Source organism: Budorcas taxicolor, chromosome 23 (genome assembly GCF_023091745.1).
Source record: "Budorcas taxicolor isolate Tak-1 chromosome 23, Takin1.1, whole genome shotgun sequence".
Taxonomy (NCBI): Eukaryota; Metazoa; Chordata; class Mammalia; order Artiodactyla; family Bovidae; genus Budorcas; species Budorcas taxicolor.
The window spans coordinates 50,786,127-50,801,925 of record NC_068932.1 but is presented as its reverse complement, the minus strand read 5'-3'; the positions used below and the strand labels follow the sequence as shown (position 1 = coordinate 50,801,925).

General features: G+C 59.1%; 1 protein-coding gene across 1 annotated transcript in view; it reads right to left on the bottom strand.

The window, feature by feature from the left end:
- Positions 1–15,125, bottom strand: part of KNDC1 (kinase non-catalytic C-lobe domain containing 1) — a 51,758-nt gene extending 36,633 nt beyond the window's left edge. Inside the window, exons 1-4 of the mRNA XM_052660974.1 lie at positions 15,033–15,125; positions 10,018–10,216; positions 9,695–9,753; positions 123–269 (exon numbers count right to left, since the gene is read on the bottom strand). Coding sequence (XP_052516934.1) covers positions 123–269; positions 9,695–9,753; positions 10,018–10,216; positions 15,033–15,125 — 498 coding nt within the window. The remainder of the gene's footprint in view (positions 1–122; positions 270–9,694; positions 9,754–10,017; positions 10,217–15,032) is intronic.
- Positions 15,126–15,799: the final 674 nt, after the last annotated feature.

The window sequence follows — 15,799 nt, the reverse complement described above, 5'->3', positions numbered from 1 at the left end:
AGGAGCCCGGATGGCCAGGTGGTGGGGGCGCTGCATGCTTACTGGGTGTGCGAGTGCGGGCCGGGGGCGCACAGGGTTCAGGGTATTTCCTGGGGTGAGGCGGGGCAGGCCTGCGAGCTTACCTGGAGGTCGGGCCGGTCCCTGGGGTCCTCCGCCTGCATCTGGCCCAGCAGCGCCTCCAGCTCCTGGCTCAGCCTGGGCTGGGGCTCAGGCTCTGGCACGTAGTCGAGGGCTGCCTTCAGCGTGGCCCCCAGAGAGTAGATGTGAGCCTGCAGCATCAAAGACCCGCTGGGGCCGGGGGCGGGGCCGTGTGGGCCATGGGCGGGGCATGGGGCGTGGGCGGGGCCGTGCGGGCCATGGGCGGGGTCATGGAGGCGGGGCCGTGTGGGCCATGGGTGGGCGTGGGTAGAGTCGTGGGGCGGTGGCCATGGGGCGGACCTGGGGCTGGCCCGTGGGGCGGGCGCGTGGTGGTGCGGGGCCGTGGCGTCATGGGCGGGGCCGTGTGCGCACAGCCACCGGTCGCACGCAGTGTTGCTCTTCCGGGCCAGGAGCCCCCCTGATCTTTCCAGGGCAGCTCCCCGCCTCACCCCCACCCGCAGGACATCTCTGCTCCTGCCCTGACTGCTCCCTTTTAGGCCACTCGCGGACTTCGCTACTTCTCGGCTGAGCTGTTGCCGTTTGGGGTGCATTCCTGGTGGCTCAGATGGTAAAGAATCTGCCTCCCAATGCATGAGACACAAAAGACGTGTGTTTGATCCCTGGGTCAGGACGATCCCCTGGTGAAGGACATGGCAACCCACGCCAGTATCCTTGCCTGGAGAATCCCATGGACAGAGGTGCCCGGCGGGCTGTGGTCCACTGGGTCGCACAGAGCCGGACACCAGTGAGGAACACCTTCCCTCCTCCCGTGAAGGGGCTGGTCTTGGGCTCTGCGCCACATGGATGTCCTGCCACAGCTTTTCACTTTGTTCATGTGTCTCTGACATTAAAAAATTCTGCTGTTTCATTGGTGAGATCTGCTGCTGTGACCATCCTCGCGTGGACGTCTTCATGCAACCACGCACATTCACGAAGGCTCAGGCCTACAAGTGGGGCTGCCGTTCGGGGTCATGGCCAGCTGCTAAGGAGCTTCGCTCATGAGTGAGATCATTCTTTTTTATTGGCTTCCTTGGAGGGCCTTCCCTAGCCCAGGACAATAAAAACTGCTTACTTCTCTGCTTTTCCAGTACTTTTGTAGTTGTGAAGCATCGAGCTCTCGCCCATCTGGGATATGTCTTTTTGCTGGGCACTGCAGGGATGGGGGTTTGTCTCCTGGTGGAGAGCGAAGAGCCCGCCGTCTGCCGGCCTGGACCTCGTCCCGCGCCCCTGCTCCCCAGGGCCTGCGCTCTGGCCTGCCCCCTCTCACTCTGGCTCTCCTTCCGTCCAGACTGTGCTCTTTCAACCACGGTAGCTTCCGAGCACACCTTCACACCTGGAGGACAAGCTGCTCTCCCATCTCCCCCGCCCCCCGGAGAGATTATTCTCACATTGGTCAAGTTTATAAGTAAAGTCCCACCATTCCCATTTTCTAAAAGAGCCAGAATGGTTGGGATTTTGGTGTAACAGCACTGATGCTGCAGAATCTGGGAGGGCCACCGTCACACAAGATAAAGCACGTGGATACCGGCAGGACGGCTGTCTCTAGGTCGCACCGTCAGCAGCACGCTGATCCATCTGTGGACAGAAGCTCCCCTGTGGGAACTGTGGGATCCGGCAACATTTGCCAAGGGACCTGGCAGGGGTCGCGCCCACCTGTTCCTCAGGTGAGAGGCAGACATGCCTCTGGACCCCTTAGCTAGACTGACTAGGGAAACAAGAGAGGACTCAAGTGAAAGCAGAAATGAGAGAGGAGATTTTACAACTGATGCCAGAGAAACAAAGGATCATAAGAGACCCCTATGCATACACCAAATTGGATAACCTAGAAAAAAAGGATACATTCCTAGAAACACAGAGTACTGAGACTGCATTCTGAAGAAATAAACTGAACTGTTACTAATAAGGAGATCAAACCAGAAATCAAAAACCTCACGACAGAGAGAAGCCCAGGATGAGACGACTTCACTGGTGACTTTTTACCAAACATTCATTTAGAGGAGAATTAACGCCAGTCCTTCTCAGATTCTTCCAAAAGTCAAAAGAGAGGGAACACTCCCAAACTCATTTTATGAGGCCAGCATTACCCTGGCATCAAAGTTAGATAAGGCAATACAAGAGAACTACAGACCAACATCCCTGATGAATACAGATGTAAAAATCCTTAACAAAAATTAGCAAACTAAATTCAAAAGCACATTAAAAAATCATATGCCATGGTCAACTGGAATTTGTCCCTGGGATGCAAAGATGGTTCAACATAAGCAAATCAATAAATGTAATTCACCATATTAATAGAATGAAAGTTAAAATAATATGATCATCTCAATGCTACTGCTGCTGCTAAGTCGCTTCAGTCGTGTCTGACTCTGCGTGACCCCATAGATGCCAGCCTACCAGGCTCCGCCGTCCCTGGGATTCTCCAGGCAAGAACACTGGAGTGGGTTGCCGTTTCCTTCTCCAATGCGTGAAAGTGAAGTCGCTCAGTCATGTCCAACTTTATGCGACCCCATAGACTGCAGCCCACCAGGCTCCTCCATCCATGGGATTTTCCAGGCAAGAGTACTGGAGTGGGTTGCCACTGCCTTCTCCAAAAAACCATAGCTTTGACTAGATGGACCTCTGTCTGCAAAGAAATATTTCTGCTTTTTAATATGCTTTCTTCTACCCATCAGCACACTGAATTCTCTCAGTGACTCTGCTAGGCTGGCAGTTATGCTCCCCATTTTACAGGCGGGGAGACTGAGGCTCAGGGGAAAGCACCAAGTCTCTAGTGGTGAGGCGTGAGTTTAGACAAAGCTGGATCTAAGACGCTGCTATGACTGCTGCCCTGTGGACAGACGATGGCCCTGGGGGACGTGGCTGCCCCCCAACATGCTTACTCTGTTTCTCTGCAAGCTAGAGGGCAGGTTGAGAGCTGGATAAAGAAGTGCTACCTTTACCCAAGTATGTGAGTCTTGAGAAAGTCATGGTCCCTGAAATATGGGCATAATATCATCATCTCAATAGAAGCAGAAAAAGCATTTGGAAAAATTCACCATTTTCATGATAAGAACTCGCGATAAGTTGGGTATGGTAGGGATGTGCTTCACCATAACAAAGGTCACATACGACAAGCTCACAACTAACATCATCCCCAATGGTGAAGTGCTGAACTCTAAGTTTAGAACAAGACAAGGATGCCCATTCTCACAATTCCTCTCCAACACACTGGAAGTTGTTGATGGCCAGGGCGACTAGGCAAGAAAACGAAACAAAAGGCCTCCAGGCTAGAAGGGGAGATAATCTTGTCTCTGCGCACGATGTGGTCTCGCATGCGGAAAACCTTAGCTTCCATCAAAAGCTTTTAGAAGTAATCAACAAATGCTGTAAAATTTCAGGATACAAAATCAGCACACACAAATCAGCTACATTTTTATACATTAACAATGAAATATCTAAACAAGAAATAAGGCAATCAGGAGCTTCCCTGACGGTGCAGCGGCTAAAGAATCTGCCTCGTGATGTAAGGGACGTGGGCTTGATCCCCGGCCGTAACACTTAGAAGTGAATGATACTGAAAATGCTATGAGGCAAAATTCATGTTTGGACGGGAAGTCTTAGCTTTAGGCGTTGACCCTAATGTTAGGAAAGAAGGAAAGCTCAGACTAATGGGCTGAGTGTCCAACTCAAGTTAGGAAGACTCGTTAACTTGAAACGAGCACACAGAGGATGAAGCGGAGGCGCAGACTCGATGGAGAAGCCGCCATGCGGGGCAGGACCCGGCCCAGGGCCCAGGTGGGCTCCCTGCAGAGCCGGCGGAGAAGCCGCCACGCGGGGCAGTCGCTCTGGCCCAGATGAGACTTGGCTGACCTGAGAAGCCTGTGTTTTTAAACAACTTATTTGACTGAAGCACAGTTGATCAGCAACCTGTCAGCTTCTGCTGCACAGCAAAGTGACTCATTCATGCACATCCTTTCAGGAGTCCTTCTCATCATGGTCTATCACAGGATGCTGAACGCGGTTCCCTGCGCTATGCAGCAGGACCTTGCTGTTCACCGTCTCACGTGTAACGGATTTGCTCCCACTAACCCCCAGCTGCGATCTTTCCCTCCCTGTGGTAACCATGGTAACCACAATCTGGGCTGCGTGGCTGTGAGTCTGTTTCGTGCCATATTTCATCTTCCACATGTAAGTGCCACCATATGGTATTTCTCTTTCTCTGTCTGACTGACTTCACTCTGATGGTCATCTCTGCGTCCATTCGTGTTCCTGCAAAGGACGTTATTCCATCCTTCTTCATGACTGAGTCGTATTCTATTGTGTATACGCACCACGTCACTTTCTCCTCTTTTTTGGCCACGCCATGAGGCTGGCTGGGTCTCAGTTCCCAAACCAGGGGTGAACCCAGGCCGCAGCAGGGAAAGTGCTGAGCCCTAACCACTGGACCACAGGGACATCCCTACGTCTTTGCTATCCATTCATCTACAGCAGCTTGCTTTATGGCCTGTTGAACACACATTGTATGACTGCTTTAGCCATTAGAGAAGAGGATGGCTTTAAAATCAGAACAGAGTTGCTGCGGCTCAGGCATCCACAGAGGATCCAGGTGGCTGAGGGTTCAGCCACGTTCCTGCATCCCCGAGAACTTGGATTTCGGGATGCTGCTATCAGACTCAGGGACACCACCAGCCGTTCTCAAAACAGTATCTGCCAGCAGCTGCCAACTGCAGCCTTACGTCTCAAGCCTCCCCGTGACTATGCAGGCATTTTAGACCCCAACAAATCCTGCTTAACCAGCACCCTTCCTTCTTGCAGCTCCAACCCTAATTCTTGACAGACAACTTAAGTAACTTTGTGGGTTTTGCCTTTAAAGCCTCCACATTTTGGACCCTGGTGACACAACGCAGTGCTTCCTGACCGTGTCTTTCAGGCCGCAGTCCTCTGTCTGGCTCAAACAGCAGCCTCTGCATTTCTATCGGATTTCTCTGCATTTCTTTGGATTTCTCTTATGGATTGTTATTATTTCTGTTGACAAAACTAACAAAATAAAGGGTATAGAAAGGATGTACTCCTTCCTGCAAGACTAGCAAGAGAAGGCACAAATAAATCGAAGGGGGTACCTACAGTGAAAGCATCGATTAAGAAAGGATGTCCCCTGCAACTCTACAAACACAGGTAGAAATGGGTAAATTTTCAGAAATATGTGGTTTATCAAAAGCTGAGTCAATAAGAAATTCAAAACAGGTAAGTCCTATAATTATTAAAAATAGAGCAGCAATTAACTCTTTGCTCCAAGGAAACAGATGGCTTCCTAAGTAGGTCTGACCAGACTTTCAAGGACCAGAGTATTCCATTCTTTCCTTTACACAGCAAAGGAAGCGGGGGCGTTTGCACACGAGAAAGATACTCCTGATAGCAACACATTCAGAAACATCAACAGAATGGAAAACCACCAGCCACTCATGGAAATACGCAGAGATGCAAAGCAGGCATCGGTTGATCAAATGCAACGGCGTAAAGAAAACACAGGACGCTGCCCGTTTAGGTATTTCTAAGTGGGAAAGGCTGACTTAATGTTAGAAAATAAATTCGGAGATACTGACATCTTAATAATCATTTCAAAAGCTGCAGAAGCATTGCACAATAGAACCTGATGCCTCTGCACAGCAGGGGCCTGAGCCAGAAGTCCTGCTGGGAAGGTGGGAGGAGCTCTCAGGATGGCGGAGAATCACTGACCTGCTCACCCCTGCTCCAGCCCACACGGGACAAGTTGCGCGGCACCAAAGCTTTGGACAGCAACACAGCCTGCCCTCTTCTGCTGGTGACTTGATCAGCTGCAGGCAGATTTTTTACCACTGAGCCACCTGGGAAGCTTCCCTGGTGGCTCAGACTGTGAAGAATCGACCTACAATGCAGGAGACACAGCCTCAATCCCTGGATCAGGAAGATCCCCTGGAGAAGGGAACGGCTACCCACTCCAGTATTCCTGCCTGGAGAGTCCCGTGGAGAGAGGAGCCTGGTGTGCTGTGGTCCATTGGGTTGCAAAGAGTCGGACACGACTGAGCGACTAACACTTTGATCAGTTAAATAGAAAGTTATCAGAAATAATCAAATAATTTACCACAAGGGCTGAGACAAGATTAAGCTGTTACAGTGAACTGCATTTCTGTAGACTTGACACAAAAAGCAGGAAAATGCGATTCCAAAGATGACGATCCGTTCACACAGAGTCAGAAGCATCCCGTGCCTGAGAGTGACCTACTAAAGGGCACTCAGGTAAGACACAGGAGAGGCTTTAAACCGCTGCTGAGACAGTAAATCAGAGCTAAACAAATGAAGAGGAATAATGAGTTTCTAGAGGAGACCACATTTATAATAAGGGTGTGAGTTCTCCCCAGACTGAGGTGCAGATTCAGAGCCATTCTAGTCAAAATGCCAACAGAGCTTTTCATGGAACTTGACACTAAATCCAAGCCTTCTGTGGAAGAAGAAAGACTTCAGAACAGCCGGGGTGCTTCTGAAAGGGACAGGGAGTGAGTCTTTCCCTGTGAGACACTGGGCTCCTTGCGGAGCTGGGGTTGCTAAGAAATGCAGGGTGCAGAGCCCCCTGGACTAGAGCAGAGGTCTGGGAAGTAGACCCACTTTTGTCTGGACTGGGGTGTGTGTGGCTTCGCTGGAGTAAGCCCAAGGCGAGCCGATAAGCAGCTGGAAAGACCCTTTTCTACACAGAAAAGGGTGAACTTGGATCCTTGCCTCACTACATAAAAAAAGTGCACTTCGGGTGGATTAAATGTGAACAACAAAACCTTTAAAACTCTTGGTAGAAAATGCCAAGTATCTGTTGGACCTTGAGATTGGGAAGGTTTCTTAAGGCAAAAAACAAACCACTAACAGTGAGAGAAAACACTGTCACCTACAAACTGGCCCCTGCAGTCCACCTCTACAAGGGTTAAATCAGGCGCTGCTGCAGCTGCTGATCCTCAACACTCCTGAAAGGAGCTCAGGGTGGAGAGCAGGAGTGAGGCCCTCCGCTCCGGGGAAGGTGGCGGGAGAGGTCTTCCGACAGATGCCGTCGGGACCCAATTGTATGAGCCCAGTTTCTGCATCTCATTTCCAGAAAAGCACTGAAACCCTTCATGGTGACGTCTGCTCCCTGTGACTAGCAGACCTTCTGCAAGGATACGTGCGTGGGCTTCCCTGGTGGCTCAGCGGTGAAGAACCTGCCCGCTGATGCAGGAAACACAAATTCAACCCCTGGTTCAAGAGCGCGCAGGCGGTGGAGCAACGAACCCCGTGAGCCACGACTACGGGGCCTGTGCACTGGAGCCTGGGGGCTGCAACTGCTGAGCCCGCCGTCCTAGAGCTCACGCTCCGCAGCGAGAGAAGACCCAGCAGTGAGGAGCCCGCAGAGCGCCACGGGACAGCAGCTCCTGCCACAGCTGGTGAAAGGCCCGCAGACCCGATGAGCGCATGAATAAATAACAACATCTACGAAATGAAAAAAGAAGGAACAGGAGCTTGGCCGCACACAGGTGGCACAGTGGTAAAGGATCCGCCTGCCACTGCGGGAAACGCACGAGACATGGGTTCCATCCCTGGGTCGGGAAGATCCCCTGGAGGAGGAAATGACTGCCCGCTCTGGTACGCCTGCCTGGAGAATCCCACGGACAGAGGAGCCTGGGGGCCCCCGGCCCATGGGGTCACAGAGTTGGACACCACTGAACAATTGAGCGCCCACCCACGCCACTTCCCCTTCACCAAATCGCACATAAGCTGGCCTCCCCGCCCTCTGGAGCAGTTTCTCAGACGTGCCTCAAACGCTGTCTCCTGGGCTGTCGTCTCATTTTGCCCCAAATAAAACTTAACCTGCAGCTCTCACATTGAGCGTTTTTTTAAAGTCAACACCAATAATTTGACTGTTTTATAAATGACAGGGCTCCCTCGGTGGTACAGTGGCTAAGAATCCACCTGCCAACGTAGGGGACATGGGTTTGACCCCTGGGCTGGGGAGACTCCATGTGCCGAAAAGCGACTAAGCCCGTGCACCGCCACTACTGAGCTCGCGCTGAGCCTGCGCTCCCCCGGGCCGCCAGCCACAGCGACTGCACTCCCCCAGGCCTGCAAGCCGCAGCTGCTGAGCCTGCACTGCCCTGGGCCCGCCAGCTGTGGCGACTGAGCCCGCGCCGCCGCCGGGAGCCTGTGAGCAGGATGAGAGAAGGCGCTGCAGTGAGAAGCCTGCGCACCTAGAGGAAGCCCACACAAAGCGACGAAGACTTGCGCAATGAATTAATCAATCTAGGAAAGTTTCTAAACAGGAAGGGCTGATAAACTTTTTTGTCATCAGAGGATGCCTTCAGGCAGCTTTTCTCAAAGCATGGTTCCAGAGGCCACACAGCTTCACAGCGGAAGGCTGCGCGGGCTCCCTGGGCCGTGGGCTGAGCGCGGGCATGGCAGACTGACCGCAGACGCCGCGGTGAGAGCCGGGCCTCCGCCAAGCCTTCGGGAGGTTTACAAACACGGAAAACAGCGCCACTGCCCTCACTGTTTTGGTGGGGGAGAACACTGTCACTTTTCATGAACACACGTCGTGCGTGTTGGCAGGGAATGGGTTTATGATCGTGATTATTAAATGAGTTAGCAGGTGGACTTTTTCTGCATTTCTCCATTTTATCTGTAACACAGTGAGTCCTGGCAGGTGTGACTCACACAAAGCTCTTTGGATACATGATTTCTAGGACTATAAGGGTTCCAAGAACCAGAGTTTGAGAACTGCTGCCTCAAGGAAGTGAGACGCCACATTCCACAGTGAACACGACATCTGCAATCCTGACAAAACGGAGGAAAATACGGGAAGAAAAGCGGAACAACTGGAGAGAGATGGGCCTGTCAGGCCCCACCCCACCCACAGGACCATCGTCCGGGGCCACCCCGGGGAGGCAGGCCTGTGGAGATGCTGGTCTCTCCAAGCGGGGGGAGCGTGCCCCTGGGCCCTCCCGGCTCTGCAGTGACCGGGCTGGGAGCTCGTGCTGGACACCCCGAGGCCGCGCAGAGCAGCACGGACCCCAGCAGTCCTGCCCCCCCCACCCCTGCCCGACGAAGGATGTGATGCCCAGTGCAGGAAAGAAAGTTCCAGGGGCTGAGAGGCAGCGAGAGGCTCTTTTCAGGAAGCTGAACTGGCACAGGTGGGCCCTCCCCTCTCTAGGTCTCTGCCCAGGGGGTCCCTTGCTGGGGCAGGGCCTGGCGGCCTCGGTGACCTTGGCCCGAGTGTCCTTGGCGTGGCCGCGGCTCACACTCGTGGGGGATTCTCTGGGCCACAAGCCTCCCACAAGCGGCCCCGTCAGTCCTTCAGAGGAGCTGTACCCCCGCCAGCCACCACTGGAAATTTTAGGCGCTTTTAACATCTTAAATGTAGTCACTTCACACTCAGACAGCATGCCAGGCGCGCGGTGAGGAGCCAGCAGCCAGACGTGTGCTGTCGCCGGAGCCCAGCAGCAGGGTGAGTGCCCCACGCAGCCCCTCGGGGGGACCCCAGCGCTCGCGGAGGGGGCCAGGTGCTGGCCTCCTTGCTGCCACTTACCTCAAAGGTGTTCCCCGTCACATCAAACTCTGGGGGCACAAAAGCTCCCTCAGGGTCATCTGGGGGGGGAAGAGAAGATGCCGTTCACATGGTGACCCCCCAACACACGTCAGGTGAGACAGGCCGCCAGGCTCTTCCCAGGTGGGGGGCTACGTGCACCTGGGGCCCAGCCAGGACCACCCCCCAGTGGGGCCCAGCCCCCGGCCTCCCCTCACCCAGGCCCAGGCAGGTTGCCGTGGAAACTCAGCTCCAGACCACGGCGCCCGGGGCGGGGCCGCATCCTCGCGGGCCCCTCTGTGCTCACATCACTGTGCGGGCCTCACCGCTGAGCTGTTCCATGAAGCACACGTTCCCGCTGGTGTTGAAGGCCAGCGTGTCGGGTGTGATGCACAGGGTCTGGAAGATGGCTGAGTGGGCGACGCTGCGCATTGCCAGGCTGCACTCCAGGCACACGGCCCAGGCCTCCTGCTCATTCAGGCCGCTGTCCCGCAGGGAAAGGATGTCGGCCAGGGACACGTTCTCCTGCCGAGACAGCCTGGGCTGAGCCCTGGGCGCCTGTGGAGGGGCAGGGGGCCGGGGGACGAGACCCTGCAGCCGCCCTCACATCTGGATCTGACTCAGCTGTGGTCCTGCACCCACTTGTGTGCACACAACACACTAACACAGTCGTGTGTGTGCACGCACACCCACCTGCTGTCCCCATACACGCACACAACTCTCACACATTAGCTATCAGAGGCACAGGCACGCAGAACCCGCGCGTCCACACACGGAGCCCACGCGCCCACACAAGGCACGCCTGCACGAGCACATTCACCACAGGCGCACACGCCGGACACCCTGTGCCTCGCCGCCCTTTCCCAGGCCATGTTTGATGCGCTGGTCAGCCCCGGGTGTCTGTGTGTTCACACACCACCCACCTAAAGAAGGGACGGGACACAGAGGGAGCCAGACCGGGAGCTGAGCGGGAAGCATGCGGGCAGTGGTCAGGAAAGGGCCTGGACGCCCAGCCTCAGAGTGGGAGTGGAGAGTGGGGTGAGCGGGGCTGGAGAGTAGGGGTGAGGGGGGTGAGCAGGGCTGGAGAGTAGGGGTGAGCGGGGTTGGAGAGCAGGGGTGAGCAGGGTTGGAGAGGTGGGGTGAGGGGGGTGAGTGGGGTTGGAGAGTAGGGGTGAGCGGGGTGAGCAGGGCTGGAGAGTAGGGGTGAGCGGGGTGAGCAGGGCTGGAGAGTAGGGGTGAGCAGGGCGGGAGAGTAGGGGTGAGCAGGGTTGGAGAGGTGGGGTGAGGGGGGTGAGTGGGGTTGGAGAGTAGGGGTGAGCGGGGTGAGCAGGGCGGGAGAGTAGGGGTGAGTAGGGTGGTACAGAAGAGAGGGCCCCAGCTTCCTGTCCCTACCAAGCTTCTGCCTGCAGCCTCCACTGCCCCCACCCCCCCCTCCCCGGCAGCGTGCAGGGTGCTCTCAGGTGTAGCCGAGCCCAGGTCCTGAAAGGAGCCTCCGCCTGTAAACTTCTACCCTTCCCTGCTCGGGTCCCCAGAGCCACAGCTGAAGAGGTGGAGAGCTTGCAGGGGCGCAGCAGGCTGGGAGGCGGTGTGTGCACGCGGTGCTGGGGGACGGAGGCGGACGGGGCAGGTCTGCTTGGGTGCCTTGGTTTGCCCCACAGTCCACGGCCTTCTCAGCTCAGGGAGGGCCTCGGTGCCACCCTCCTGGGCCTGCCCTGCTCTCTCTGTTAGGCATGGCGTTAGGATGGGTGGGGATAGGGCAACCCAGGGCTCGTGGCTCCTAGAGCCAGTGGGGGGTGGGCCCGCGCCAAGCTCCGGCAGTGTGCGGACCCTGCGGAGGGTGGATGGGCGTCTTAAAAGGAGAATCCTGAGCAAAGAGCAGAGCGTGCGGTCAGGCTGGGGCAGCAGACAGTGACCCCGCACCCGCCGGCTGCGTCTGGTTCTCTCGTAAGAGGTCGTCCACATTCACCTCGCGCAGGGCCTGTCTGTCCCCCAGGACCCTGAGGACTCAGAGCCTGAGGCGCCTGGGGGCGCCGTGGGGCCTGGTTAGAGAGGTGCCGGGCACCGAGTGTGCACGGACGCATGCCCACACACCAAGAGGCCCATGCACACGCACCCAGACACGCACAGACGAGCCCGAGGACCCCGTGGGCTTGGCGGTAAGGAGGACGTGTCTGAGCCGGTGCCACTGCAGGGGCCTCGCTGACTCTCCCCGGCTGTGGCCACGCGGGAGCCTTGTGCCAAGCAGGCCCCCGTCCACACCCAAGGCGACGGGGCTTGGAGGCTGGCAGGGGCTTCATGGCGGAGGCAGACGTTTGTGGGTGGTGGGGGTGGGGGGCAGTGACATGTTAGGAACAGACACGCTGGTGAGTCTCTGGCCGACGGCTGTGTTCCCTCCGTCTCCAGGCGCTTGGGACCCACCAGGGCTGTGGCAGGCGGGGGCACTTCCGTCCTGCCACTGCCCACATGGCTGGACCCAGACACCGCGGCCAGTAGTCACTGGTTCCAAGTCCTGGGTATAGACCCAGCCTTCTGGGCAGGTCCAGAAGGTTCTCCAGAACCCAGCCGGGGCCCGTGCCCCACCCCTCAGCACTGCCCAGCAGGACGCTGCCTGGTGGGCCATGGGCTACATCTGTGGGTGGGCCTCCCAGGGCAGTTAGAGCGGGCCCCTGGCAGTCGTATGGGCAGAGGCTCAGTGTCTGACCTGGCTGGGAGGAGAGCAGGGGAAGTGGGGGACGCAGCCTTCCCGGGCAGCCCCCTGCTGTCACGCTGGGTCCCAGACGGGGGTCTCCTGCCACCGGCCGGGCACAGTGAGGTGCTGGCCAGCAGGAGCGTCTGTCCCTCTGGGGCGAGCCGTGGGCCAGGCTGCCTGGGCCACGGGACCCCTCCACGGGCCATTCTGCACGTTTCAAACGCTGCCTCTGCCTGCAGACTCCCTGGCCCAGCCCAGCTCCCGGCCCACAGACGCTGGGGAGACAGATGTCCCACTGGTCTTCGGGGGCAGTAAGAACACTCCCTCAGGGGAGCCTCGGGACCGGGAGACCCTGCCCCCCGAAGGCCCCTGAACACCAGGGCCGCCTGCAGCCTGGTGGCGGACGTCTGCCCCTCCCGGACGGCTCTGCCTCTCTGCTCTGGCCTTTGCGGGTGCCGGAGCGAGGATGCTGCTTGCTGGTGGCCCGGGGCCGGGGGGCCAGGACCCTGCTGGGTGGTGCCGGCCTTGAGTTCTCATGCCCATCTGTCGCCCATGTGTCCCCAAGGCAGGTGCCCAGAGTGAAGTTGCTGGAACAGGGGGAGGGGCACCCACACCCCACTACCGGACCCCTAACTGTTTTCCAAGGAGGTCGGTCTGCTCCACGGCCCCCACCTCGCAGGGCGGGCGGCCTGGTTCGCGCCAACCTGGCGCTGGCGGGAGGGTAGTCACGGCCCTCTATCTTGTGTTCCCTGAGTGTAATGAAGTCGAATGTTTTCTCACATGTTCACCAGCAATTTGAATTTTGTCCGCAGTCACAGTGAGGGAGGGACTGTCCAGAGGCTCCGGCTGGAGTCTCTGGCTCGCGGGACTCAGTTATACAGTGAGCTGTGTAAGCTGCGAACACCCGCGTCTCCTGCGCTGGGTACGGTCCCCGCCGGAAGCTGCTCACGTCCCCGCCCGTGGTCCCCCAGGGGCTCCTGCAGCCCAGCCCTCCGTCCTCTCACATGGGACAGCCTTGGGGAATCAACCTGACGGCAAAGTGCTGTCACAGGCAGGCCCACGTCCCTGGCGGGGACTTAAAGCCTTTAATACTGACCACACCCACTGTGTGCAAGCACCAGAATCTGGAGCAGGGGCAGGACCTCGGCTGGAGCCCCAGGACAGGCCTCTGGGTTCAGAACACACCCAGGGCAGTGCCTCGCATCAGGAGAGGCTGCGGCAAGAGGGGCCGGTTGCCCGGATCTCCTTGCTGGACAGACCACCACCGCAGCCTCCCACGACACCTGGAGGTCACGGCCACGGACGGCAGGGGCCCCAGCCCCACGCACTGGGCTCAGCGGGGGCTACTCCATCCCCAGGGCGCTGCGACGGCTACCAGAGAGCATCAGGGCTCCGTAGAGGGACAGACTGCAGGCTCTGGGTGGAGCCTTTGGGTCCAAACCCTGCTCTGCCTGCCCGTTTACTGAGCAGCCATCACAGCTCAGGGTCTCGGGCACAGAGGAGGCCCTGGAGGCGTGGGGCAGTCGGTGCAGAGAGGCCGTCTGGAGAACCACGTTCTGCGACTGCCTCGGAGGGTGGTTTGGGGGACGTGAGGTTTCCAGCAGACGCTTTAGGAACCTGCCCTCCGAGAGCATCTGCAGGCTGTGCGCCGGGAGCGCCCTTCACTCTGCCATAAAGCCGGGGAGACACCCACAGAGTTATTTATTCCCTTGTGTCTGCTGCCCTCTCTGTCACCAAATCCAGGCCACGGCGGGTGGGGATGGGGTGGGGAGGCAGCACCCCCCACCCTCCCCCTCGGGCACTGCCCCCTCCGCAGACTCTGAAGGCCTGTTTCTAGGGCATGAGCCCCTCGGTCCTTAGAACCAGCTCGGCTAAGGATGTGAGCAGGGGCCAGCTGGGGGCAAGGGCCCCAGGGCCTGCAGCGCCGGTTTCTGTGACCCTCCAGTTCAGGAGGGCAGGTGGGTCTGTCTTGTAGACCCCACAGACGGGCGTGTGCTGGGACGGGGGCTCTGCAAAGACCCCAAAGCCCGGGGAGCAGCTGAGCCGTCCAGCGACCACCTCTGCTGTGGCCGGGACTGGCCTGTTCAAGAGCCATGGGGTCTCCATCCAACCCCGACCTACAGAGCTACCTGACGAACCCAGGGGCAGCTTGTCCGACGGGGTTGCAGGCAAACTGGCTCTCGAGGTGCTTGGCCTGGTTAGCGGCCAGAAGCCCCACGGGATAGAGCCTCCCGCCCTGGCAACCCCAGACGGGGGCTCAGGACTTGGCCTCCTGACTGAAGGCCCGGAGTCGGTCGTCAGTCACAGAGACCCCAGCCCCCACACCACCAGCTCCTGGAACAGGCCTGACTGGGCTCTCTGCCGGGAGAGAGCCAACTAGGACCGCGGCCGGCGAGGGGGATCACCGGGCTGGGCCTGGGGCCAAAGCGCCGGCGCTCATCCCCCCAACATCTGTAACCCCGGGCCTCCCCTGCAGGACGCCGACATCCGCACCAACGGCCCACAGCTGCTGTCCTGAGGGGAGGGGACGGTGAGAACAGCTGCAGGGTTCCCTGCGGCCGGGACCTGGCCCGCGGGGACCGGGGCCTGGGGGTCTCTCTGCGAACCCCTCGGTGGGGGCGGTGGGAGTCCCGCCGTGGGGCGGGGGCTCACCTCGTCTTCTGGCAGAGTGGGGAGCGGCTCGAAGTCGTAGAAGTCCAGGTCCTTGCCGTCCTCCTCATAAAAAGCCGCCGCGCCCCGGTCCATGGTCTGCGTCCTTGGGCGCGCCGCCGCCGGAGCCGCCGCGTCCTCGCCGCGCGAGGTCCGCGCGGCCGGCGCCCCTCCCAGCCTGGCCTCGCCGCCCGCGGCCCCGGCTCCCCGGCCGCCGGCTCTGCTCCGGGGCTGGTTGTGCGCTCCGGGCCGGCTCCGCGCGCCGGGCTGGCCCTGCGCTCCGGGCCGGCTCCGCTCGGGGGCTGGTTGTGCGCTCCGGGGCTGGCCCTGCGCGCCGGGCCGGCTCCGCGCGCCGGGCTGGTTCTGCGCTCCGGGCCGGCTCTGCTCGGGGGCTGGTTGTGCGCTCCGGGCCGGCTCCGCTCGGGGGCTGGTTGTGCGCTCCGGGGCTGGCCCTGCGCTCCGGGCCGGCTCCGCGCTCCGGGCCGGCTCCGCGCGCCGGGCTGGTTCTGCGCTCCGGGCCGGCTCTGCTCGGGGGCTGGTTCTGCGCTCCGGGCCGGCTCCGCGCTCCGGGCCGGCTACGCGCGCCGGGCCTCCATGGCAACGCGCCCGCGTCCCCCGCGCCCCCGCCCCGCGCCCCCGGCGCCCCGCCCGCGCGCTGCCGCAGTGTCTCCCGAGCAGGGCGGGGGTGGGGACACCCGGGCGCCGGGCTAGGGCACTCGGAGGGCCGCACTCACTTTGGCGGGCAGCTGGGGGCGCCTGGAGCCTCTAGC